The sequence below is a fragment of the Zosterops lateralis genome, assembly GCF_965231275.1.
Source record: "Zosterops lateralis genome assembly, chromosome: 12".
Lineage (NCBI taxonomy): Eukaryota > Metazoa > Chordata > Aves > Passeriformes > Zosteropidae > Zosterops > Zosterops lateralis.
Window position 1 is genome coordinate 5,039,764 of NC_139772.1, and position 26,476 is coordinate 5,066,239.

General features: G+C 38.3%; 2 protein-coding genes across 4 annotated transcripts; one reads left to right on the plus strand and one right to left on the minus strand.

The window, feature by feature from the left end:
• Positions 1 to 1,751: 1,751 nt before the first annotated feature.
• CENPN (centromere protein N) lies at positions 1,752 to 9,608 on the minus strand. Its single transcript, XM_083870460.1, has 11 exons — positions 9,535 to 9,608; positions 8,673 to 8,854; positions 7,529 to 7,574; positions 6,930 to 6,986; positions 6,465 to 6,541; positions 5,269 to 5,445; positions 4,484 to 4,585; positions 3,878 to 3,935; positions 3,364 to 3,476; positions 2,620 to 2,743; positions 1,752 to 2,295 (listed from the first exon to the last, which is right to left on the minus strand). The coding sequence occupies exons 2-11, from the start codon at positions 8,841 to 8,843 to the stop codon at positions 2,180 to 2,182; spliced, it is 1,041 nt and encodes a 346-aa protein (XP_083726586.1). The 5' UTR covers positions 8,844 to 8,854; positions 9,535 to 9,608; the 3' UTR covers positions 1,752 to 2,179.
• A 198-nt stretch (positions 9,609 to 9,806) lies between these two features.
• On the plus strand, positions 9,807 to 24,587 carry CMC2 (C-X9-C motif containing 2). 3 transcript variants are annotated; one of them, XM_083870452.1, is made up of 4 exons: positions 9,807 to 9,858; positions 15,964 to 16,100; positions 20,298 to 20,369; positions 22,268 to 24,586. In XM_083870452.1, exons 2-4 carry the CDS (start codon positions 16,020 to 16,022, stop codon positions 22,340 to 22,342), a joined length of 228 nt encoding a protein of 75 aa, XP_083726578.1. In that variant the 5' UTR covers positions 9,807 to 9,858; positions 15,964 to 16,019; the 3' UTR covers positions 22,343 to 24,586. The 3 variants fall into 3 exon arrangements, with proteins under 3 accessions (XP_083726578.1, XP_083726580.1, XP_083726579.1); XM_083870454.1 differs by lacking the exon at positions 9,807 to 9,858 and adding an exon at positions 10,395 to 10,415 and having other exon boundaries at positions 22,268 to 24,587; XM_083870453.1 differs by lacking the exon at positions 9,807 to 9,858 and adding an exon at positions 13,478 to 13,542 and having other exon boundaries at positions 22,268 to 24,587.
• The last annotated feature ends 1,889 nt before the right edge of the window (positions 24,588 to 26,476 follow it).

The window sequence follows — 26,476 nt, forward strand, 5'->3', positions numbered from 1 at the left end:
GAATGTAGTCGGGCATTAGAACAGACTTCCCTGGGAAGTGGCCACAGCAGCAGCTTGACAGAGCTCCAGGAGCATCTGGAATCCACTCAGTAACAGGGTGGGATTGTTGGGGTGTCCTGTGCAGGGCCAGGAGTTGGATTTGACGAGCCTTGTGGGTCCCTTTCCAACTCAGAACAATCTGTGATTTCCTGATATTGGAATCACAACAAAATACAGAGGTTTTTCCTCTATAGCTGGTCAAGTTAAGGGAAAAGATGAGCATCATTTATTAGGTAAGAGTTATACCCCAGGATGTGTGTTCATTCCTCCTGCAGCCCCCCCTGTGCCCTCAGCTGCAGGTGTTCTGCTGCTTGGGGTAAGCACAGAATAGTTTGGGTTGAAAGGGACCTTTAAACATCATCTAGTCCAACCCCAAACTTCCAGCTTGCTGGAAGAGACCAACTGAAATGGGGAAGGCAAGACTGGTCTGCATATTCCCCCTCTGCCTTTCCTTCTCCTCACCTCCTCAATGGGACACCTGCTCAGCAAGAAGGAACCCCAGAGTTGCAGATCTTTCCTGACAAGTTAATAAATACACACCTCCTTGCTTGGAAATGCTGCGTAGTTCCTGGCATATCCCTGCTCACAAGAAGTCAGAAATGAAACATCTCTGAAAATCAGAGATACCAAAAAGGGGATGTTGAAAGGGGATGGAGACTGCCTTTCCCAGAAACAAGAGGCAGTAGGCCAGGTACTCACAGTGATCTAGAGCACTTGGGAACTTTACCTTGATGGTAAATCACTGCCCTCTCAGGCATTTAGGTTTTTTGGGAGAGAGCATTATGAAGAACAAGATGCACAGAGTGAAATATATACTGGTATCTTAATGGATCTGAATCCATGAAGTATGGGGTGAGACATGTTAAGGGCCAGCTCTTAATGTCTGTCACACCAAACCTGGAATTCTTCCAGAATCATAACATTATGTTAATTATTTTGTCAAATCAACATTTAAATCACACAGGTGGAATTCCTAAAATCCATACTACTAGTACATAGTTCCAAATCTCTTTCCATGTGTGAGTTATAGAGGCGCTGAAAACCAAACCAAACCAAAAATCAGTATATGATAAATAATGCTTTCAAGTCAGGCCAAACAAACTTTAATGAGAAAACTTAATTTAAACATTTATTTACAGTTTAAAGAACATACCCATACAACCTCTGGAAATACAGCTGCTTCTGCATGCTGAGATATTGAAAGTATATTGGAATTCTACATATACCAAGTAGACATGAAACAATCCAGATAACAGAATGAAAACAAAAAACTTGTACATTTTAAATGAATCATCAAATCAATCTCAAAAAACAAAGCAGGAAATATCTATACAACTATCAACGTTTACCAACACTAAAGAACTCCAATGCAAAGCTGTTTGCATTAGTGACTGTTGCCATCTGATTCCATAATCTTTGTCCTCAAGCAAAAAAAACAGTGGCAATGGACAAGGATGTCAGAAGGATCAAATATTAATTGAGATACTCTAAAACATGTACCTTCCTCAAAAGAAAATATTGCCTCTTACAGTGTATTCTTCCAACATAAAGTTTCATAAGACATCAATAGCAACAGGCAGATTTTCAAGTGTTTGTTACTGGCTGTTGCCCTCAGTGAGAAAGATTTTGGAAGCTGAATTAATACCTCCTAAAGCTGGATGGAAGCTTCTTACTGACATCTATATTGCAAAAATTCCTTCACCACCTGCCCTAAAATAGTCTTGGAACACAAATTATCTAGTTAGATAGAAACAGACCTGAGCTGCAACCAGGGAGCCCCAACTGTTTGCATGGGACTGTTCCCCTGTTCCAGACAGGGCAGGTGTTCTGTCCAAAATATGAAAGGCTACCTGGAATATTGTAGCCACCTACAGCTGTGATAGCAAACTGAATAGCTACAGCTATTACTGTGCCTTTATTAACTTCACAAACAATATTCAAAATACATTAAAGAGCAGTCTTTGCAATTAGCTTTTTTGTTAGTTAAGGCTAACTTCTGTTAAAGACAACTGTGGAAAAAATAATTGATGAAGAGCTATAATTTGGAAAAAACTTGAAGGTATTAAGAAAGAATAACTTATTTTTTACATTATTACCTGTAATAAATGAGTTGCATATTTCTCTGTGTATCAGTTTTAAATTAAGGGCTTACAAAATTTTCTGGAAATAAACCTTTTTTCTCTCTAATTTTAAAATAATTCCTAGCTTTATGTGGTATGCATGTAAGGAGTGGTGAAAGTGGTGCATCAGCCATACCTGGGGAGGGAGAAAGAGAGAGATAATTGCAGCTGTACTCAACCATTATTTACCTTTCATAATTGTTAATAAATCTGAAACACAAAACTAAACCACTAAAACTAAAACCACAGCTTGAGTATCCATGTACAAACTAATAATTCTAAGAATTGAAAGCTATTTAGACATAAGTTTTTAAGTGGCAACATTTTTATTCTACTATGTTTCTCTTTCTAAACAAACTATGAAGTTGCTCCCTTATGCAAAATACAAGCAGAATGTAAGATGACAAAAGTATTTAAAACTCTGGAATTTCCCTCCATTTTATGCAGTTGGAACACTTACCTGCTGGTGCCAAGGATTTCAGTGACTCTAAAAGATGTGGACTAGAAAACTTGACCAAACATCTGAATGGTTCTTTTTTATCCAAAACATCCATTTTGGGGTCACTTTTAAACATCGTCTCAAGCTGTTAACACAAAATTTAACCAGTGAGCATAAGCAATATGCTTATAAAATATAAATATTTTATTTATATGTTATTACATATGACATTTAAACTTTTAAATAAGACTGCTTCCAATTTGTAATGATAACACGATTCCAGCTGGAGGAATGTTGTAGTAAAATCTGAGAGTGCCACCGTGTGGCAGAGTTTTCTACTAAAAGCAAGAGGCAGCTTGTTCAGTAATACTATAAAACATTAAGTATTCATTAGAATTTTCAATTTATCTGTTCATGCAATAAAACCAGTGCGTCATTGAGAAGTCAGTTATGGTGTCATACACAGCATAAGCTTTGCATGTACTTAAAATAACCCTAATTTCTTCTGCTGTGACACACTGCTAGTCTAAATCTACCTTTATTACAAAAACAGGTCCAATGCTGAGTTGACAAGGCTGAAAGACTGAAACACGATCTAAAACTCTGATCAAATTTCAGTGTTTCTTACAGAGACTTTTAACTCATTTTACAATGTGCTCCCTAAAGTTTAAAACCCCCCACAATATTTCTTAAATTTGAAATTGAATCTAACTACCACTACATTAAAATTAGAAAACCCCAAATCAAATTGGTTGCTTTTCCTACCCTGTAATGTGCAAATTCGAGTTTTGGTTGGGGACCACTACCAAAAGCTTCCTGGTTCAGTCTGTAGATTCTTTCTTTTTCACCTCTGTTTTCTTGAACTATCCTTATATCTGCTGCAGGGGAAAAGAAAACAGAAAGACAATGTTGTCAGCTGCTGTAATACTGTTTTTCTGATCTGATTATTCCAATGAAAATTTGTAAATAATAGTTTTAATGAATTCATTCCAATTTTTTTTTTTTTTTGGATAATGTAGTTGTCTCTACCATTTGTATTTTCAGTTTTTACCAAGAGAAAATCACAAGCTAATGTGAGATGCTGGGCACTGAATGGATTTGGTTTCCATGTCCAATGCCAGTCATGGGAAATATTGACCTCTCCCAGTGCCAGTATTAAGGCACCAGGGATGGATAAAATAATGGGAATGGAGCATATGTACATCTCCTTTTATCAATCCCATCTCACAAGCCAGCAGGAATGACATTTACACTGCCTTTACATTTCAAATATACATACCATTTTCTGGTTCTATATTCCCTCCTTGCAGAGGTTTTGTAGTGTAAGTTTGGAAATTCTAAATGGAGAGAGAGAGGAAGAAAAGATTTTAGTTCAGTTTTACTTTTAGAACCACTATCTGAAAAGAACTTAAATATATTTCCTTTTATTTCTCATTCTGGAAATTTTGACCTTTACTAGAAGTCTGGAAGCCAATCTAATTTGAAAAAAAAAAAGCCTGTCTTAGGATATTTGTGAACATTTCCCTATTTACAAGTTTTACATGGGTGAGCAGACCAAGCACCCATTCCAACAGCCTTCGACTCATGGCTTTAGGAAGCCCAATGAAAGGATTCTAAAAAAGCTTAGGACTGAATTGGTAATGTAATTTTTAGTCTGAGTTTAGCCATTAAGGACTACAATAATAAAGAGTATGTGGGATACTAGATAATTACATCCCCATTGCAATGTTACCTTCATGAAAGGCTGTCGACCTCAGAAGTTCACTATTATTTTAACTTGATGGTCTCTTGGAAAAGGTGAATTTTCCCCCTTGCTAGGGGGTGAGAACTAGGCCTGAAACAAAAAGCAAGACTTATCTTAGGATTCACTTGTGAAGTGGCTCACCTGGCTATATCTCTTAAACACAATATCTTTAAGGGAGTTTAAACAATGACTTCGAAGCTCCATTTCACGGATGTCATGGTAATTGGAAGCAACAATCAGGGCCTTTAAATAAAAATTGAAATTGTTTTAACATCAGTCTTAATCATCACTGTGTTTGCAATATGTAAAAAACATAGCATCTCTAGACATTGTGATGTTTTTGTTTCAAGGTAAGCAACTGCCTTTTAACTAGGATTTTTCATATCTGAAAAAATGTTGCAGAGATTGTTATACAGCTCAGGTTAATATTTAAAAATGTTAACAAGCTAAGTCCCATAGTCTTATCAGCTGAAAAATAAACAGAATCATAAAATATTTGAATTACTACTACAGAAATTTGAGGAAATTTCTAAATAGTGGAAAAAATAGTACCAAAGCTGATCACCACAAGCTAACAGTAATGAACAGCATTCCCTGATAAGCTCATGTGCTTAGTTCTTGAAGTTAACAGTGTTGATCTAACATTCCTCAGCTTCTGTGAGACAATTTAATGGAATACTGCCCAAGACTTGGTTAAGAAATTAAATTCAGGAGCAGTAAAAATCCCAATAAACTGAATTTATTCCCAAAGCACCAATCCAAAGATTTGGGTTTTGCCCCATTTTTACCATGAGCTAAGGAGAAAAAAAACCAACAAAACATAGTTTAGGAAATTATGTTATGTGAGGTGTCTCTACCAATCCTCTTAAAAGTAAACCAAATTATAGCTCTACATGACTGTGGGTCTGAGCAGTTTTATTCTGTACCTGACAGAGCAGAGGCATGTTGCTTTTCAGCACTGAGGCAGAAATGAAGACATAGGGAGTCTGTGAATGGTACACAACATAGCTGGGTTTGTACTGGTTTGGTTTTTTATATGGTGTTCCCCAGGCAACTCTAATCCAGATTGCATTATCCTCATATTCCTTAAAGGTGATGGTGACCTGATAGAAAAAGAAAAGTTTTGATTTACCAACACATTTAGGTATCTATAAAGATTTTCTTATCTCTAAACATCTCTGTTTACAAGACCCAAATATAATTTAGTACCACTGCTTGAATAGGAAAAACCCCACTAAGTGTTTTAAGGATTGTATTTAAATAAAATTTCCACAGAAAAACAATAACCTTACAAACTGGGATAAAAAGAAGAATCACCTTTCAAACTCTAATATTGCTTTTCTCTCTGTCAATATACATTTTTTTCTGAAGGTTTAAAATAGGTTATTACAAAAGCACTGATCTTTTCTTTTGGGAAAACTACACAAAGTTGTCTGTTTAGAAAGAGGGCTAGTGGCAATAATTCCAATTTGTCCATTTCTGGAGAAGCTAAACTGATCAACTTGTGATTTTAGACCTGAATATAATATTTATCACTGCTCAAGAATACACAATCAGAAGTCTGAACATTCCCTTTTCTATTCTTGTTGATTTGCTCCTTGTTTACTTCTTTTTACCTTGACTCAAGTAGGTTGATTAAAAACAAAATAACAACAAAAAAAATCCCCAAATATTGTAAAACTTTATTATAAGAGAGTGATGTGAACTGCAGCTGATTGGCTGTGAGTGTGATTTGGATTTGTTGCCCTCTCCTGTTGGGAGTGGGTGACACAGGTGATCAGCCAGAGGCATTTTCTCTTCCCTTGCCCATATGAAGTTGGTGAGCTAAAGCAACTAAAGGCTTCTGCAAATTGGGCAAAGATTTGCTAAAGGACCACCTACATGCTGACTTTCTTCAAGCCAGTCACATTTTAAGACAAACTTGCATTTTATTTTCTTCCAGCATAATTGTGAAGTCGCTAAAACAGACATGCAATACATTTTTCCTATTTCACATGCAGTTCCTATCATACCCAAATGAATAATTCCATTTAATTCTTGACTCAAACTGAAAGGAACAGTTTTGAAAACAACATATTGACACCAGAACCATGAAGCAAATTTAGAATGGATTTATTCTTACATTTTTCAAGGCTGACCGAATTCTTCTTTTAAACTTTTTTTTGAAATCTGTTATGTCAAAACATTCCAACTCTTCCCCTGTTATATGAGACAAAAAAAAACCCAATCAGAAATAAGATTTGTGTGTATAAGAAGCAGAGATGTCTTTAGTTTTGCTGAAACAAAATTAAGCAGAAAAAATGGAAGTTGCATAGCCTTATACAAAAAGCTGTATTTTAATTCTGACCCATATTATTGCTATACAGAGAAAAGATTAATATTTAATTAGTAGTTACTAATGTGTAATAATTGCTTGAGAAGTTAATGGAAAGTATTCTAAAAATGTTAAAGATAATGTCCATTGAAAAATCCATACTAGGCTCCAGTAAAATGTTAAAAATCTCTTTAAAGCAAAAATCCAGATGAGACTACATTTGTGGCTAAATGTGGGATAAATGTGGGATTACAGCAAGGAAAGTAATTTTACCTGTTTTTTTCATCTGGTAAACACTCCAGATTCTTTTGTCTTGGTAGATATGGTTGTCTAAGAAAAATAGGAATTGCTCAGTAACATAATGTATTATCAAACAGGTATTAAAGGAGCAAAGAATTTTACAATACTTTTATAGACAGGTTACTTTAAAATATTACTTCTGATAATGCAACATAATGTATTAACATTCTTAAACTACCATTCATAGCAATCATAAAAGCAAAATAGTTTTTTTAATTAAGAGATGTAAAGTTCTTTTGTAATTTGGTGAGCAGCTAATAAAGTGCATCCCTGGGGTTCAGGTTTAAGGAAGGATTTTACCTAAACTGCCCAATTTAAGACATATGGACTGTCAGAAAAAACCTTGAGATTTAAACTATTATCTAATCAAGTTGTGAATTGATATTGGAGTTACGAGTTACATACTTTTGTTGATCTTGATCTTTTTGTAAAAGAGGTCACATCCAGTAAGGTTCATCTAAAATGCGATGTGCTTACCCCAAATGCAGCTGCACCCCACAAGGGTCATCACTATGTAGTTATGAACTTACTCAGAAAAAAATAAATGGCATTTTAATTCACTTTTTACTTACAAATTATGTCTAGAACTGCTGCTTGCTTTATGCCTGCAGAATTTTCCTGGAAAGAACAAGAGTGGATGGTGAACTGCAGGTCCAGAATGCCCGACCTCACTGGTTATCAAGTGAAAAATAATCTCAGCATTGATAGTTTAAAGAACATTTCATTGAAGCCCACAACACCTACACTCTCTTCAAAGGCACCACACCTGGTCCCAGGTTTTGAGAAATCAGTAATGAAAACAATTTCAGCAAGGTTTAGATGTTCCTGTGCAGAGCAAGAGGAACACAATCCTTACAGTGTGATGTACGAGCAATTAGAAAGAAAGTTAATGGGTATTTGTGACAATGCAACAGTGACTAGCATTTCACTGCCAGGAGTTTTAACATAGTGCTTATTGATTATTTATGCTCTACAGCACAAAAAGATTTTTAAGAAACATGCAAGTATTTCAGAAACAAAAAAAAAAAAAAAAAAAAAACTATTTTAAAATATGGCATTTTCTATCTTATGAGAATAACTTAAGAGTTTTTTTCCTGTAGTTTGATCTACACTCCAGGTAAGCAATTTCTGAGTATGAACTTCAAAGGGAATCCTACCAAAAGCTACAGAATTCAAGATGTATCAGTAATAACTGCATCTATTTGGGTTATGATATTAAAGACTTCTGGCACACTAAAATCAGAGTTAGATCATGTAATTTTTTTGCTTTCAGCATGCTGAATGGAAGTAATTCTGGCCAAGGAAAGTTAAAAAAAATCCCCAAAACATTCCAAGCCTAAAAGATATAAAGTAGTGCTACCATTACCTGTACTAAATAGCTTTAAATCAGGACTTTGTAATGAGTAGACATCTCAATCAATGCCTTTATTTGACAATTTAGAAATACACTCATTTTTTAAAGTTTAACATACCAAGCTTTTATCTACCATATTTAACTTAGAACTCAAAACATATATTTGCATACTTAGTATAGGTCCGTTCTATACTTCTATAGATCAGATAAAATCAATGGTGTTATTTTATCAGCTCAGCTTTACATTTTCCAGACTTCAAAGTGCCATTTGAGGTTGTGTTAATTAAAGTTTCAGGGTTTTTTTCATGACGCTTCTCATGCATCCCATACGTCACTGACATGTTTTGAAGGAGAAGATTTACCTCACAGAGCTGAACAACTTCTTGAGAAATGTTGTCCTTTAGCTGGTGGAAATTCAGAGTCTGCAGCTGTGCCTCAGAGAGAAATCCCCATTTCTGCAGCATCACCTTGATTTCATCCCTTGGGATTTTTAGCACAGTTCTCCGGATGAATTCAGACACGGTTGCATCCATGGTGGAACCACCTGGAGAGATGAAACGTTAGAGAAGGTAAGAGCAAGCCACAGGCAGGCTCAGGGGATTTGCTCCTTTCCAAGGTGCACAGAGCAGCACCTCGGCACAACTGGCTGACATTGATCTCAGTCCTAAACGCGGCACTGCTACAGATTTAGACAGCGGCAAGTTAAAATACATGCAATGACTTACATAGACACTGAATCATAGAATATCCTGAGTTGGAAAGAATGCTCCAAGATAAGAGTCCAACAGCCCTGTACAGGACACCCCAAGAACTCCACCAGGTGCCCGAGTGTGTCGTCTGACAGCTTTTTTGAGCTCTGTCAGGCTTGGTGCTGTGACCACTGCCCTGGGGAGCCTGTTCCAGTGCCCAAACCCGCACAGGATGAAAAACCTTTCCTTGATACCCAGTCTAAACCTCTCCTGACACAGCTTCATGCCATTCCCCGGGATCCTGTCACTAGTCAAAAACCTTTTCCTGATACCCAGTCTAAACTTCCCCTGACACAGTTCCATGCCATTCCCCGGGATCCTGTCACCTCACTAGTCGTCAGAGATCCATACCTGCCCCTCCACTTCCCCTCACGAGAGAACTGCACACACGGCCATGAGCTCCCCCCTCAGCCTCCCGTTCCTCAAGCTGAACAGAACAAGTCACGTCACGCCCTTAGCAGGCTCCCTTACTGACCGAGGCTTGTGCGGGCAGAGCGAAGGGGCGCTGGGTGCCGCCCAGGGCTGTCGCTGTCTGTCCGCTCCGATGAGTGTCCGGGTCCCTCCGGCAGCGGCCACGGGGCCTCAGAGCGCCGCGACCGCCCGGAGCGGGGCCCGCCCGCCTCACGCCGCTCCCGCGCCCGCCTTTCGAACCGGCCAATCAGGCCCCGCGCCGTGCCCCGACCATCCAATCACGGCGCTCCCCTCCTGCTCCCCGCCGGCAGCCCCGTCCCGCGCCGGCGCCGTGCGCGCTCCCCGCTCTTCCGGCCGGGGCCGGCCCAGTCCCTGCGCCCGCCCCGCGGTGAGTGAGGGGCGGCCTCGGGCAGAGCCTGCGGGAAAGGGAAAAATTCAGGGAAAAGAGGGTCTATAGGGAAACGCTCTCCCTCCTCCCTGCCGCTTTCCCTTCCAGCCGCCTGGCTTTGGAGGGAGGGTCGTGCCCAGCCGAGCTCGGGTCCGCCTTTTGGGACCCTCCGCTCAGCGCGCAACGTCCCCCGGAGCTCCGGGAGGAGTTTGGAGGGGCAGGTCTGGGTGGGATCGCGGGTCTCTCCGTTGTGGCTGCCGTAAGCTGCTTTTCCTGTGTCTGCGTGTGTCCCGTCGCTTCTTTAAGGCCTCCCGGGAGCGGTGAGGGGCCGGGACAGCGCGGGCTGGTTCAGTGGGACCCCCCTGCATTAACAGGAGCTGCCCCAGCCCTCGCCCCCGGTGGCAGAACCGCTACTGAACAGTGTTTACTTTCTGCCGAGTCCCGCCTGCCTTTCGTCACGGGATCGGGCTGCTGGAGAGGTCAGAGCCTGTCTTTTCCAACATGGAAATATGATCCTCTTGCTCCCTTTCTTTCTGAAGGGGAAAAGCTGTTTTACAGTAAGCGAGAATATTCTGATCGGTTCATAGAGTTCTTCTTTGGGAAATTAATGAAATAGAGATGCCATAGGCAGGGATACCTTCCACTAGACAGTGCTTTAGTTTTGTTTTTATGCTGTCTGGATCTTGCAATTCTTAACTGTATATTCTACAAAGGCATAACAAGAATAGCAAGAGACTGCTCTATTAATCTGTGATGCAGTGTTGTACTGGCTGTATCTTATAATAAAAACATCCCACTGATCGTGCCAAAACTCTGCTGATGTTTCCTGTACGAATACAACCTTAAATAATTGCCGGGAAGTGAAAATCCTCTTCTAGTGCTTTACTCGATCCCCTATTTCAACCATAAATAAAATTGTAGACATTAGTATTCAAGTTCTGTTCCTTAGGATTAAAACTTTCTTAATTTGTTTTGCTGAGTATGAGATCAGGTATGATGTAGTTTCATCAGGTACTAAAAGCTGGTCAGCCCGTTCTGCTGCTGTGAGGGAGGTTGTTGGCAGAAAGTGCTCATGTAAAAAGAAAATCAATATGAATCTTATTTATCGACATTAAAAAAATATTATTCTTTAGGTCCAGGGAAAGTAAGTGCATTCTACATAATTAAAAAGATCTCAAGGTAGATATAATTGACCTTTTTCCGTTTCTTTTCTAGTCTTCATAGATATGTTTATAAATTATTTTCTTCCATTCTAATAAGTATAGTGCATAGTTTGAGAGACTGAAATTCATGAGTAAATTTTGTAAGATTTAGCTAAGCTCGGTTTATTAAAGTGGATTTTTAAATTTCTTGGAGGTGCTGGAAAGTTTGGGATCATTCTCAGTGTGCCTAATCATGGCCTTAAGGACAACAGGACAGAGTGACACTTCAATATCCTGGTCTGGAAGCTGTTAATGATGTTACTGGAAGGTAGAAACGAAGTCCTGAGTTTTGAGTTCCCTTGGGTTTTGAAATGGTGTGAAATCAACTGTGATTTCTCATTTCACTGATCATTGAGTATTCAAAGCTATTGTCAAAATTCTTTGTGTAGGAAGGAACACTAGGAATGCAGTTCTGCTGAAGTGGCACGAATGATACCTCGAGGTAAACACCAGCCTGTTAGGTGTGGGGCTGAATTTTTTATGCTAAAAATTCGTAAAAACTTGAAGAAAACAGGATTTGAGTAAACAAAAAGTTGTTGAGATTGTGAATATTTTTTTTTCCAAACACCAAACAAAACAATACTGTGTAACTGAGAACGTGAAACTCCAAATTGTATTATTCTAGTTAGACAGTGACATTAACTGCAGAAATAAATGTTAAACGTGGAGAGTCGAGTGGCTCCGGAGGAGTCGGGGGTTTATTCCCCGCCCTGCTGCGAATCCCTGTCGTGGTTTGCACGGTCCTGCTGCCGCCTCGTGGGCGTTACTGGAGTGTTTGCAGCGATGTTTGTGTTCTGTGGCGCTCTGCAAAGCCGAGTTCTCGTTAAAGAGCTTCGTCATTAGCACTGGAGGTGCTCAGGTGTGATTTTTTATCATCAGGGTTGCCAAACAAGGATTTGCATTTTGCTTTAGGAGATCGTTTTTCTGGACAGCGTGTGAATTCATGTGGTTTGGGGCTTTTTTACCGTTGACCTTAGAAAGTTGAAAAAAAAAAAGAAAAATATTGTGTTCTTTTCAAATGGAAAAAATAGTAAAAGATGGCCTAAAAGGTAGTCTTCTAGCATGTTTTAGTTAAAAATGGAAAAAGCGTCTTATGGAAATAATTCTAAATCTCCCTTCATTGTTGTCTCTCAGGCATGGAAAGATGAAGCATTGGGCTAATCAGCAAAACTAAAGGAACCTAATTCAGTTTTCCTTCTGCATCAGGGAACGGGTTAGTTCATATTTATGGGAGATTCTGAAAAAGGAATGGGACTTCCGTGGGTTCCTGACGTGCTGACCTCATAGTTGGTTTTGTGGAGGAGTGAGAATGTACCAAACCCTTTGTTTCTCCACACAGGAAGTTTGAGGAAGTCAGGAGGAGAATTTGGCATGTGGAGAGAAATGAGCATTTTATACTAAATTTTGGTGTCAAACATGAAATGCCCACAGTGTTCTTCCTTGCTCTTCTGGCTCAGCCTTTGGTTTCTGCCTGTTTCCTGGGTGTCTGCAGTTTTATTTGAATTCTTTAATACATGTAGGTTCCTTTTGCAATTAATATGAAATATTGAATGTATTGAACACATGCATAGATCAATTTTCAGATTAGGGATGAGTATCACATCTTGATAATTTATATGTTGATTGCCATTAGGAAATTTAAGATGCTTCATGTCCCCAAGGTTGCTTACACAAGGAATTATCTCCTTATTTTTCTAAACAGAAATATTAGTATTGGAAGTTCAGTATCATTATCAGAGAATTTCCAGCTTTAGGCCTTTGATTTTTTAGAAAAAATCTGGTTTATGTTGGAAACCCTAAAGCTGGAATATCCTATGTTTTCCCTACTTAAGGAGAAACCAGACAGAATATGATACTGGAATAAGACAATTTCTTAATTATTTTCTTTTCCCAGAAGAATAGCATGGATTTAGAAATTGGTTTAGGAAGTTGAAAGATTAATTATCTTTATCCACGTCTTCTATGTTCAGAGACTAATAGTTTATAGAAGTTTGTATTTTTTTAAGGTATTTTAACCAAATCATTGTGGTACCTGTGTAAAGTCATTTTTATTAAGGAAGGAAAAATTGCACTGAATCTTATATCAAACACATTAAAGGGCAGAACATTTCTGTGCAAACCAGTGAAATATGTCAGTGCCACTATGTAAAAAGATAATTTCTCTACTTCTCTCCAAATACTCACTTCAGATATTAACATTTACTTAGCATTTTTGCAATTCTAAAGCAATTCCTGTATTTTCTAAATATTGTTCTTTTACTTCACTTCCAGTATTTCTTGTACAGAAATTGTGTGTTTATTTTGGCTTTCTTTACCCTGCAGTTCTGTTAGTAGTTTCCTCAGAGCAATTTATATTGCTTATTCACAATTCTTTCCTGGGATTTTTTTTTCCTTTGTTTTGTCTTCCCAGTATTCTTTTATAGATCAAGTCCCAATGAGCTACCACCTATATAAAATTCTGTTCATTTGGACTTAAGTTCTGGTAAGATGGCAACTTGCAATTCTTACTTTTCACTAGAATGTTATTAAAAAGAACCTAAGGAAACCAATGTTCTTTCTTCACACACTTTGTTGTTTGTTTTGAAAACTCTTTTGTTTGTCAGAGTCATTCCCCTCCAGCAAAAAGATTTCAGCCTTTCCTGCTCATTTATGGACCGCTGTCTAATCTGACATTCTAAACATCAGATTAACATTGAGTACTGGGAAAACTGGTCTGTCATAACTTGAGAAGTGCTTAAAGCTTCCAGAAAGATGTTTTGTTACTTAGTCCATCACCTCCTACAAGAACTGAGTGCTATAACCTGAAACATTCTAATATTGAATGTTATTTGCAAATTTCAGGAATACTGATCTATGGACTGGTGTGACAGTTGAGAGCTTTGATTTGTAGCATCTGTTATACAAGAGGCACCATTGGAAAATCCCTTGGAGTTGTTAGAAGGTGTTTAACTAAGGAAGTGCCACCACCCCTGTTGGTGGCATTGGTGGCTTTCACCCACAGTCTGACAATACTTCAGCAAACTGTGGCAGTGATTACTGCTCTTAGTTTAGAAATAACCAATCTTCCCTGGAAATGCTCTGTTTGACCTCCTGGCCTGTGCTGATGTGCATTCCCTGCTTCATTAGGACACTGCTCTTGCTTTCTCCTGAGTCTGCCAGCTCGGGTGACAGTTTTAGGAAGTGCAGGCAGAGGCTGAATGATGAAGAGCTTTAATAATCATCTGGGTTCACACATGTTAAAGTAACACACAGCCGTGGAGCAGGTCACCCTCTCAGGGGAATGCTAACTCCTGAGCTATCAAAAAAGCTCTACTGATAAATTTAAAACATATTGACTTTGTGTGGCATGCAATCAAAAGCTGGTGGCAATAACACAGCAGGGTTCTTAATCACTTTGCTGTTACAGTCGTGCTCCTGCTGTCATATTTCTAAAGGTTCATTTGTTAATTTGTTGAAAAGAATGCTTAAGCAACTTGTACAGTTTCCAACAACTTCTGTGCTAAGAGTAAGTGTAGTGTAATATTAAACTTCCAGATAGTTATGGGAGAAGGTTTTTGGAAGCAATCACCACAACACTATGTGGAACATATTCTCATGGTTCTCAAGTGGCTTTTAAATGTTTGGATTTGTGAAATTAAATTTGCTTGTGGGCATCTAACTCTTGTTGAGCTGAACACATGGTGGGAAGTACTGGATATATGAGTGTATGTGGCTCTTTAAGCCAAATACATTCCTTGAGCATTCTAGGAATAGCATTGAAGATTATAACTGTCAGCACTGTAGCTGAATTTTGGGATTTTGAATTGTAAAATCTGACCATTGGCTGCTTGTATTTGTATCTGTCTAGCAGGAGTGTTGAGACAGTGATGGCTGCTTAGTACAATTGTAGTGGTGGTTGCCTGATGTATTGCAACTGGAAAGGGGATCCCTTTGTGAGAAGGGGAAATGACAAAATACTAAACAAACAAACAAACAGACATCTGTGTAATTAATTCAGTGGCAGTATGGGTCATAAAAATAAAATTTTACCAAGATGAGCCCATTTGTCCTGGTATGAATTGGACTTTCCTCCTCCCCTTCCTGATGATCTTCCTGAACAAAGATGTTACCTCCCTTCAGCCACTGTCATATGACACTTTCAATCCATTTCAGCTGAAGAACTTGCTCCCTCCTCACAGAGCCCTGCAGGAAAGGGTGTTCCCCTTTGGTGTTCCAGAGTGAAAACATGAGGGAAACCTAAGTGCTTCCTTCCACTGTCTGATGGAGTGGGGGATTCATGTGGAAGACCAATCCCATTGCTTTTCAAAGGAGCACAGTGAAAGAGCAAGAGGCACCAACATGGAGTTTCAAGAAGGGACATTTCAATTATTAGTGATTAAAAAAAAATATAATTACTGTTTTGATAAAGTGATTAAGTACTGGTTTTTAAAGAATGTCTGGATTAGGATTTTTTAAAAAGTGTGCAGACAGCTAAAAAAGATGCCAGTTCTCTGAGTGCTGTAACAGAATAGCATTGTGCTTCCTGTTGCAATCTTTGTAAAAAGTAGAAAGAAAATCACATACACTTAACTTTTTAAAGCAAGAAAGCAGAGAATTGAAATAGGAAGGTTAAAAGATAATCTGGAGTTCAAGAAAGATTAATGCTGCTAGAGAGTCCCTGAAAATTAAAATCTCAGCTGTGTGCCTATGTCTGTGATAGCCAAGATTATCAACTTCTAGTTGACTGTTAACATTTGGGTTGGTTAGAAGATCAGACATGTGCTGGGTTTAATGACTGTAACCATGGAATATAAATTATACTCATTAAACTGCGTTTTGATCTCAAATATTGTTAAAACAACACTGTGATAATATCTTACGTGTTAAATCAGACTTGCTAGTGACACTATTTTAATGTTGGCAGGTGGAAATTTTCTCAGATTCTTGTCCTTGTGCTACTAAAATCATCCCTAACTAAAGATGCATCCAGACCTGTCTCCTCATCTGCACACTGAAGAGTGTAACGTAATTATCAGTCTGCTCAAGCAGTGTCACAAGGAGGTAAGAAGTGTTGAGCAGAGAAAAGAGTGGGTGGGTTGGGGAAATGAGTGTCAGATAAATTAGTGATGATATTATATGATCATGGAGAGAAAACCCTCCTCTAGGCAGAGCAGCCATGGAGTAATGCTGGTGTGTTTTCACTGAAGGCTGATGTAAAATCATGCCAGTGATTTATTTAGGAAATACAACATACCTTAAAATTTTCTGTGCCACAGCTTAACACTTAAGGACCTATTTTAAGGACTGAAATTACTTCTGCACCTCTTAGTATAGTGTACCCCTGAAAAAGTAATAATAAAATCAGCTTCAAATGCCCTCTTTTTGTTAACTCCTGGCACTTCCATATTCCAGCTCCCCTTGGGGCAGATGCCTCAGTGTGGTTATCAGCAGATGTGTTGATGGGGATCCCAACAGCCACATGCCTGATGTTCAGTGCTCGGAGAGATAATTGGGGGTTACTGTTTGACTTCCATCTCCTTAATAGGCACCTACTCAAGGATGTGAAATGCTAAATTGTCTTCAGGCTTCTCCAAGCTCTTCATTGCTTCAAGACTGGAATTGTAACCTCATTTGTTTAAAAGCCTTTTTAAAAATTTGCTTTGTCTACATCTTTTGTATCTCTAGATGTAGAAGGTTTGGCCCCTGCTTTGAAAGCTTTTTGCAGCATCATTGCAATGTTATTAATTATTTTCCCAGTATATTCTAAATTGATGTTCTACAGAGGTAATCTTGCTATATTAGTGCATAAAAAAGTTAAATTTCATCGTTTCTACTGAGATAAAAATATATTTAAATATTCACTATGGATGTGAAAACCTTGATTTACAACACTAGATGAAATCTACAGTATTTTCACCTCCATGGTTAGTTGTGATGTTGATACTTTTTTTCTAATGCAATTGGATTCTAAGACAATACAAATGTTAGCTTTGCTGTTTTGAGCACAATTGTAAAATTTTCTTTTCAAACTCAAAACAGGATGGAGAAATAAGGCTGATAATTCACAAAATGTGAGAGAAGACATTTTATCTGAAAGAGGGGCAACAACATTTTTGCAAGATTTTAATGTGGCTAAAGTAACATATTAAAAACCATTTTCAGCCCCACACTTTGTTATGGTTTCTAAATTACAGCAATGAAGGGAGCAGGATTTTAATACTAAAATTCATTTGTGGGGAGTATATTGTATTGGTTTTCTTCAGCAACATGTAATTTGTTTTTGTTGGCACTTGGAGTGCAGTATTTTGAAACATGAGCACCCTGCAGTCTGTTGATACCATCTCATGGGTGGTACTTTCCATTCCACTGCTCCTGTACTGAACATCTCCAAGCTTTAAAACTAAAAGTTGAATTAATATAGGAGTTACGCTTTTCTTCCAAGTTCAGAAATTTTAATTTGCCTAAAAATGCTTTAGGTAGTTTGAGAGATTGTAGAAACTTTTTTCCTTTCATTTTTTAGTTGATTTTTTTTTGCAACAACTTTTATGTTGTAATGTAGGTAAACCTTCAGTAGCTAGAATTAAGTGCGAAAACTACATGTATATTAACAACTATAGTGTCAAAAGGTTTGCCAAATGACCATTTTTATTCTCAGTTAGGACAATTGGCAGTATGTAAGCAATGTAAAGTGTTATAATTATTTTTTCATAATTGTGAAAAACAAATCCAGTTAGGAAAGAAAATACATTCATATTTGTCCTGCATACATAGGGGGATTTCTTTGCTTTGAGGAATGCAGGAGTATTGATTTGCTGCTTGCAAGTAATGAATGGTTGGCTGGTTTTTTGTTTGTGGTTTTGGGGTTTTTTTGTTTTAAATGAATGTCAAGATAGAAATACCATGGACTTGTGTGATGTAACTTATTAGACTGCCTTGAGAACTGGGACTAAAAGATGCACTTAAACTCCTTGGAAGCAAGTGATACAAAGGAATCTGTTGTCAGTCTGACTTATGAAGGGACTGAGAGCAGCAATAATAGTCATACACAGAATTATATTCTCTTGGTTTTGTTTGAAGTTGATCTTTACATGAAGAGGAATTACTTTTGTCAGTCCTGTGCTCAGCTGGCAGAGGATGTTTGTGCTGGCAGTCTCAGAACAGAAGGGGTGAAGATGACTTTTTCACATTCAGTTTAAAAAGAGCAATACTTTTTTCATTTGAAATTCAAGGGGAATGTACTGAAATATTCTTTTAAAATTGAACTCACTGAAATCTGAAGTCAGTGATCTAATGAGTTACTGGTGACTACTTGCTATTTTCTTATAATGCCAAAATGTCCTAAGAACCTTCATCTACAATTTAAATCACCATTCCTGAGGGATAAAAGGCATTATTTTTTAATTGGATGTTCATTTTCACAACAGTCAATTTGATTTACGTTATCCCTAATCTAGAACCTGCCCTGTATATCAAGTTTTGTATCAAGTGAGGAGAGGTTAATGGGATTCCTATTTGATGTCAGTTTTTTTTTTTAATAACTCCACTCTGGTGCCAAGTATGTGCTATAAATAGACAATTTTTTTATAGGTAGCAGCTCAAAGAAATGTGTATTATCTTGCAGTTGTATCACTGTAGTAGGTGTAATAGTTATTTTTGAGAAACTGATTCCTTGTTTCCTTTATAATCTCAGCCAAGAAGTTGACATTTTGGGAATCTGGCTAAATAAACATAGATTAAACCCTCTGTATGCACTACTCAGAGTGGAGCTAGCTTGAGCATTCACCTTGAAATTTAACATGCAATTGTGCAAGTAGAATACAAAATTAAATCTGCATTAGCTGGAATGAACATGTTGTAAAAGTAAGATCTGTGTGCAGTAAAGTGACCACTTATTCCATACAACTGCTTCAGAGTCATCTGATGCCATTTATAAATCACGGAGGTATAAACAGGCTAATTATAGCACTGCAATAATTAAGTGTTTGTCCTAAACTTTATTAACCCACTCCTACTTCAGTTGTGTTCTGTTGGCCGAGATCTTGTTCATTGTTTGGATCTTGAATAGTGTTCAAATATCACATGTATGAATCCACCCGGCTGCTGGTCAGCTGTGGAAAGGCACATGGGTTTCCCTCTGAAATATGGAAGGGACTTTATTTGCATCTGTTTTGTTCTTTTGGGTATTTTTTATTTAAATTCATTATCTGTCTGCAAGATAGACCCGGGCTGGAGTCCGGCCGGAGTCCGGAATGGAGTCGCCCGGTTGGAGCAAAAACCCGACCGGATTCCCGCCGGAGTCCGGAATGGAGTCGCCTGGTTGGAGCGAAAATCCGGACCGGATTTGCCGTTGTCTCCATTCATTGTGTGGCTGCAAATATCTACTAAAAGCCCTCTGCTTCAGGTCTTCTGAATCGCTTGGTTGCTCTGCTGCCAGGTTCTGCCATGAGATTCTGTGGCATGGCACAAGCATGAAAAAGCAGTCCTTCTACAACCATGCAGTCTGAGAGTGATTTCATGCCTGGAATTGGTTTAAGAAATCCTGGCTAAGAAGACAGATTTTTATGATGAATGTTATGTTAGGTGTGGTGAGCCCTCATGAAGACAAGGCCTGCAGTATTTTGGAAACTTAGAACACTTAAATGTGCATAAGGCCCACAATTGAGCTGTGCCATAAAGATGGTAAATGCATCTTACTTATTAACCTCAAGATCTAGAGAGATTTTTTATACTGGTTGTAATGTTCCAGTCAGTTAAGCTCATTGCCTGCATCTCTTGGACCAACCCCACATTCTTCATGTAGTTGAGATAATGGAGCAGTGAATCCTTTGCCTCTCCAGGTCACAAAGAAATAATGAAAAATAATGCAGGGAGGACATTGCCTCTGTATCACAACCTGGAGTTCAGAATATTTCGTTTTTGTACATTATTTAACCTAGTGTGAGTGAGAGTTGTGAGACTGACTCCTAGATCAATAAAATTATGTTCTGCATTTAAACAATAGCATCATCTTAGTCCTTTAGTCTGGTTATACATGGTGAGTACCTTCAACTTTCAGCAAGGCAGGGCTGGCTCAAGTGAGCTTCAGGAGGACCTCTGCCTCCTTGGGGAAAAAAGTTACCAAACACCACTTTTGACAAGAAAGGGAAAGGAAAAGAAGACCAGGATATGTTGAAAAATGCAAGTGAATTTAAATAAATTTAGAGCTTCAGAGGAACAAACCTTTGACTTTTAATTTTTTTTTTCTCCTTAACTCATCAGCACAATGTTTTGAAGTTTTTTGGCCATTGCAATGATATCGACCGTGAGATGAGGAAGTGCTTAAAAAAAGAGGTAAGCAATAAATTGTAAATATTGTGAACTAACTGCTTAATAAAAAATGGGAAAGAACTAGAGTTGCTTTTTACTAAGTAGTATGAATCAATAAATATAAGTACATTCTGCTGTGGGCACTTGAGATGAAGTCTTAATTTTTTAAAAATAAATTTGTCAAGTAAAATCTGGCATTAACAAATGGCATGGTGTATTTTTTGATATGCAAAAATAGGCAAACACATTTTAATGAAACAAATATTGCCGATAGGAACTGGCACTTCACAGATTGCCTCTTATTTTTCCTTAATTTTTTTTAGTAGTGATATTTGCACAGGATTTAATATATAAAAGCAGTAATGGTCACCTCTGTGTAAGTAATACTTAAAGCTGAAGTCAGTTACACTGACTGAAACTACTTAATGAGTTGCTGAGTTAGGCCCTAAATGAAAATATCTGCAGATATGAAGGAATGAAGACTCTGGGAGTTTATATGGATTAACTGTTTTAATAGGCACATTTTCAGAAGAGTGTTTATTATATTTATGGTGGTTGTACCTACATGACAATATATAAATGAACATTTCACACACCTTTTAACTTGAAACTATACTTACTATTTTTTACATCAATTTCACCATACTAAAAAGTTTCTTTCCACATAATCTCATTATTCTTACTTTTTCTTCCATTGAAGCCTTTATATTAAAGGAGTTCTTGATGATTATATTTGTCTGCCTTCTTAAAATGTGCTTATATTGATATGCCATTACTAGGAAGCCCCTGAAAGGTTGTTCACAAATATTGAATAAGTGCAGATGTAGCTTTTAAAGCTCCATTGTTCTCATTCTACATAAAAATATGGATGGGTTATTGAAAAATTAAATATTGGCAAGGGAAAAAGTTAAGCATTCTGTAAATGTTAAGTAATGTTTTGGGTCATTATTTCAGTTATAGACCAATCAGTATAATGGATGAAAAACTGCAAATCCTTTTCAAAATCAATTTCTTTAGTAGTTTATTACATTATATAGAGAATTGAATATTTGTGGCTTACTTGGGTTTTATTCTTGATACCAATTATTAAAATATTGAACAAATATATGCTCTAACCTAAGGATAAGAATAATTTGCTTCTCATGAAATAAATATCAAATGATGCATTGATTTTTAATTTTTCATTTGTTTGAGCCATGAAAATGTTTCATTTTTGTTTGCAATGAAAGAAAGACTTTTCAAGCTTCTGTTAGTGCAGGGGCATGCTTGAAAGCATGGTGGTCTTACACATGTATCTTAACTGTGAAGGCTTTCTTGATTCCATTTTACACTGGAATCCTGCCTCTGTTGTGGTTCTTGTTTAAACATTTAAAATCTCCACATGCCTTACCCTCATTCAATCCAAATTTGCCTTTGTTCCTTTAATCTTGGTGTCCTGCTTTATCTGTGCATATAATTAATGACCAGGATCAAAAATAGACCAAGCCTGTGATGACAAATTCATGTTTCAGAGGGTAGCTACACATTAATCAGTATCTTCTAAAAGGAAAAGGGCTTGACCTGTCCTCTAGAGTAGCACCAGTGCAACGTTTTTTCCTAGTTTGTGAAGTGTAGCTGTCATATGTTAGATCACTGTATAATTAAGTTCTTCCTTAAATTAACTGAATATTCTTTATTAGAATGTTCTAATACTCTTTAGCTTAATAACCTCAGACTTAGAAACCTGTATTTTAATGGTATAAATGTTAATTTCAAAGTAAAAATGAACCTATATCTAGATATTAACAAGAGCTGTATTTCTAATGCATCAGTCAAATATATTGTTTCTGTTCCTGGGTAAAAAATGCTCTCTACAGTTTTAAATTTGACATACCTGTTTAGTGATAACAGCTGATCTATTAATTTCTTTATCTGCCTTGCAGTATGAAGAAAACAGGCGCAGAAACCGGGAGAAACGACAGAGGATAATAAATGCCCACAAAGCCTCAGAGAAGTGAGTGAGCTGTGGCTGGACAGCTGCAGCTCCACGGGGACATTCACTTGGAAGCTGACACAATGCTTGTGTTTCATCACCAATGTTCAGCCTGTGGTTTGTGAAATGGTGACAAAATAAATGCATCTGATACGTATTCATTCCCAACAAGGCAAACATTTTGAAAAAATAAATACAATACGTCACTCACAACCGAACTGAATTTTTGATCTCTAAAAGAAAACTACTGTGGGAAGTCTTTGTTCTGGCAGTTTTATGATTGTTAAGTAATGAGGACTTGGTGTGTGTGTGACATACATACAGGGCAGCTGTGTTCCCCACTTTGTACTGAGTTGCATTTATCTCCTTGTGTTTAACAGTTTCTCTTTCATAATATTAGGTTTTGTAGCTTTTTTTTTGTTTTTCATTGCAAAACACTAAATTACTTTTTCCATCGCTTTTTGTAATGTTGTGATAACACTTCTTAAATGGATAAGGAAAAAGAAATTTTAAACAGATGTGGCTTGAAATTGGAAATTGTCTATCAAGGAATAATTGGAGTTCTAGTATTTTTATTGGAGCTAAAAGGATGAAGCTACTGTCTTCAGCTGAGAAGATTACAAATCCTCCCTGCCAACCATATGTACAGTGTAGACTGTTGTAAGACAATTTGTTCATCATACCCAAAGCAAGCGGCTTTAGAAATTCAGAGTGGAGCATTTCCAGGGATTTACAAAGCTTCCCCTTGATTTTTGTGGAGTACAATCAATGTGTGCTGAGTGATTTTTGAAGAGAAGTGCTGCCAAAAATATAAGCTAAAGTTCTTCCATTTTGTCTGGTACAAAGATGAAGTCAAGTTATGACTATTTGAGGTTGAAGCAAAGCTGACACTGAAGTGAAACAAAGGTGTAACTTTCTCCAGCAAGTCAATGTGTATTGTGTTACCAAGTTGCCTATAAAAGATATTTATTTGCCATCGAACTGATGAAAGCCCAGAACAAGTCTAAGAATTCAGATTTGATATCAAAACATAGAGTGGTTTGTCCAGTGATGGAGCTGCTTCTGTGTATGTCTGGATTCACCTTACTTTTAAATAATGCCTCTGTTCTGCCTAGCAGCAAAAGACTTTTATAAAAAATAAATTTTGTTGAGCCAAACATACAAAGTATCTAGAAACCTTTTGGAAAAAAGCTGCCTATTCTACAGTGAATTCCATGATTTGTTGTAAGAACCATTGTTGATGCTCAATCTTGAAATTGGTACATGCCCCCTATTTTTAGAAGAAAATGGTACTTTGTGAGCTGTTTGAAGGGTGAATTAGATAGAGTAATTTTAGTTATTTTTCAATACCTGGATGGACCCAATTAAATTGGTAAAATTAAAACCACGGATGTTTTCAGTGAAAACTCCAAGCCAAGCTGAAGCAATTGTTTCTGCATCTTGACACTCTTGTTTCTTAGAACAAGTAAAGGATGCACTGCTTGAATTAATACTTGAATGGTTGGAAGTGGTGCAGCCTTTATTTGTACTTTTCAGAGTATTTTCAAAGAGTACTTTGTAATGAACTCCCCTATCTGGGAACTCCGCATCCATGATACTTCTTCCATTTGAGATGACACAACCTATTTCAGGCAAGCTCTTAAATAGGATTTGTAGTCTTTGAGAAAATAAATAAATTGAGAATTGTTCCAGAGATTAGGTTGAGAAGTTGGTATCTGAGTGCAGAAGCACTGAAGCTTTTGTTTCTTTAATCAGCTTCTGTGAGTCCCAATCTTTCACACAGCAACAAAATAAGAAACCAAGAGCCACTTAACACAGCTCATTAGTCAGAATCATGTTTGCAAAGATCAATGTGCTTAGTGAATGAAAGCCCAAATGGCACACACAATTCCTATTGATACTTTCAACTGCATTTATTTATAAATCTATTTTACAGATCAGCTTTGTTTACCTAGTGAAAGTCTGATCATGGTCTTCCTTCTATTTCTCTTTGCTAATTGCCCACTAGTAGTGTGATATGAGAGTGCCCATTGATTCCTGTGGGTTTTGTTCCTTTTGTTTGACAGAGAGTTCATGTTGCTAATTTGATCTTGAATGGTGCAATAATGCTGGTGATTTATCTGAAAGAGAAAGGGGTAAGGGTGAAATAGTAAATGTGGTTTTTTTTTCTTGTTACTTAAAGTGACACAAGATCAAAAATAAACCTTAAATAAAATAAACTCATAAATAAACCTTACAATTTTTTGAAATAACCTTATTTCTATAGACTTTGAAGGCACTTTATTGCAATGTCATTTGTCTAGAGAATTTTGCCCATTGTTCATTCTGAAAGAGTGTATTTAAAAGAGAAAAGAAATTTGATGTAATTTGTGTTGAATTGCGTGTGAGAAGCTCAGGGGTGTTTCATGGAAAAGTGAAGAAGGGAAAATCAGGGCAAATGGCAGTATATTCAACAGTCAGGCATTCCTGAATTTGGCACTGACCATGCTTTAAAAAAAAATTACGTCTGTGTTACAATGTTTTTCTGATATAAATGAAAGCACACTTCCGTGGAATACCTAAAAGGATTTAAACAGCTGGAAAACTGGTACCAGATTCTGATAATTGAGTTAAAAATGAATTATTGACATTAGTGCTTAAGCAAAGGAGATGCTCTATCTGGACAAAACAATGGATTTTAGTGCTGTAACTTATGTTACACATGGAGTTTTATTAACATGGACTAGAATGGAGTATCAACAAATCTTAAGGTCCCATTAGATTGTTTATTTTACAGGCTCAGTGATAACCATGCTGCTCATCAACAGAACCTGCCTTGCAGTACATGAAAGTCTACTAATAAGAACTTGAAAGTGAATAATAAATTCACATCAGGTTCCCCAAATGTACCTAAATTGCTGTGTACCAAAAAAATATATCAATGGGAACAAAATATATATTTAGCCTGAAAGTGGTTCTTGTGGACCATCATCTTTAAAATAATTCTTTTGAACTATTTGGTGACATTTTAAAGGCTGGGAACCTTCATGTGGAGCTATTGCTTTAACCAATGAGACTTTTATTGGTATTTTAATGTAGACCCTTAGATAAAACAAGATACATTTGAAAGATATAAGTGAGCAGAAAAACCTTTTGGGACATTAATTATCTGGAAAGATGTTACAGAACTCATTCCCAGTACAGACATCAGCCATCCAGAACCTGGAGATTTGTTTCAGCTTGGCAAAAGCGTCAAATGCCTTGAAGACTGTGGATAAATGTGGCTAAGTTACAGAACTCTGATACCACCGTGTCATTCATCCTCAATACTGAGGTGCTGAGAGCAAAGGACGTGTTTTGTTAGCACGACATTAGCGGTCTAATTTTTACAAAAACCTTTGATTGAAAGCTATCCATGACCTTTGCTGCCAGCAGCCCGACGCTTGAGTTGTTCGAATGAAGATAAATGTGATTTCCCCTCCCGCCCCTGGCGGAGGCGGCTGTGCCGCGATGCCAGCGGGGACGGCGGTGCCACCGGGAAATCCTTCGTTACACGCTGCCAGGAGGAACACTGGGAATGTTTTGGTGTTTTTCCCCGCTCGCTGTCAGCCGACAGACCCCGGACGTGATCGTGCCCAGGCCGGGACAGCGGCCGGTTCGGAGCTGCGCAAGGCGGCCTCCGCTGCCTCCCGGGGCCAGCGCTGGGCGCTGCGGGATCTCCGCCATCGGCAGCGCCGCCTCCACCCGCCGCCTGGCAGCCGGGGGCCTCCCGTATCCCGTTGCCCGCATCCCGTTGCCCGTATCCCGTTCTCCACGCCGTATCCCGTCCCGGATATCCCGTCCCCCGTTGCCCGTGTCCCGTTTCCCATCCCTCAGCCCGTTCCCGCACCCCGCACCGCGGGTCTCGGCAGCGCCGCCCAGCGGCCGCTCTGTCCCGCGGGATCGGCGGCCTCCCCGCCGCGCGGGCGGGGCTCCCTCAGGCCGCGCCGCCATCTTGGCGGGGCTCTGGGTGCTGGTTTTGCCCCGGCCCTGCGGTGTTGGCTTGTTGGCCTGTGCCTCAGCCCGTGTTAGAACCGGGTGCCCCTGGGTTCTGTGCAGCCCAGTCAAAGCGTCTGCCCGAAATAAAACAAATCCACGCTCTTCCCTCATGGGCCAGAAGTTTCCACAGCTACCCCCTGCT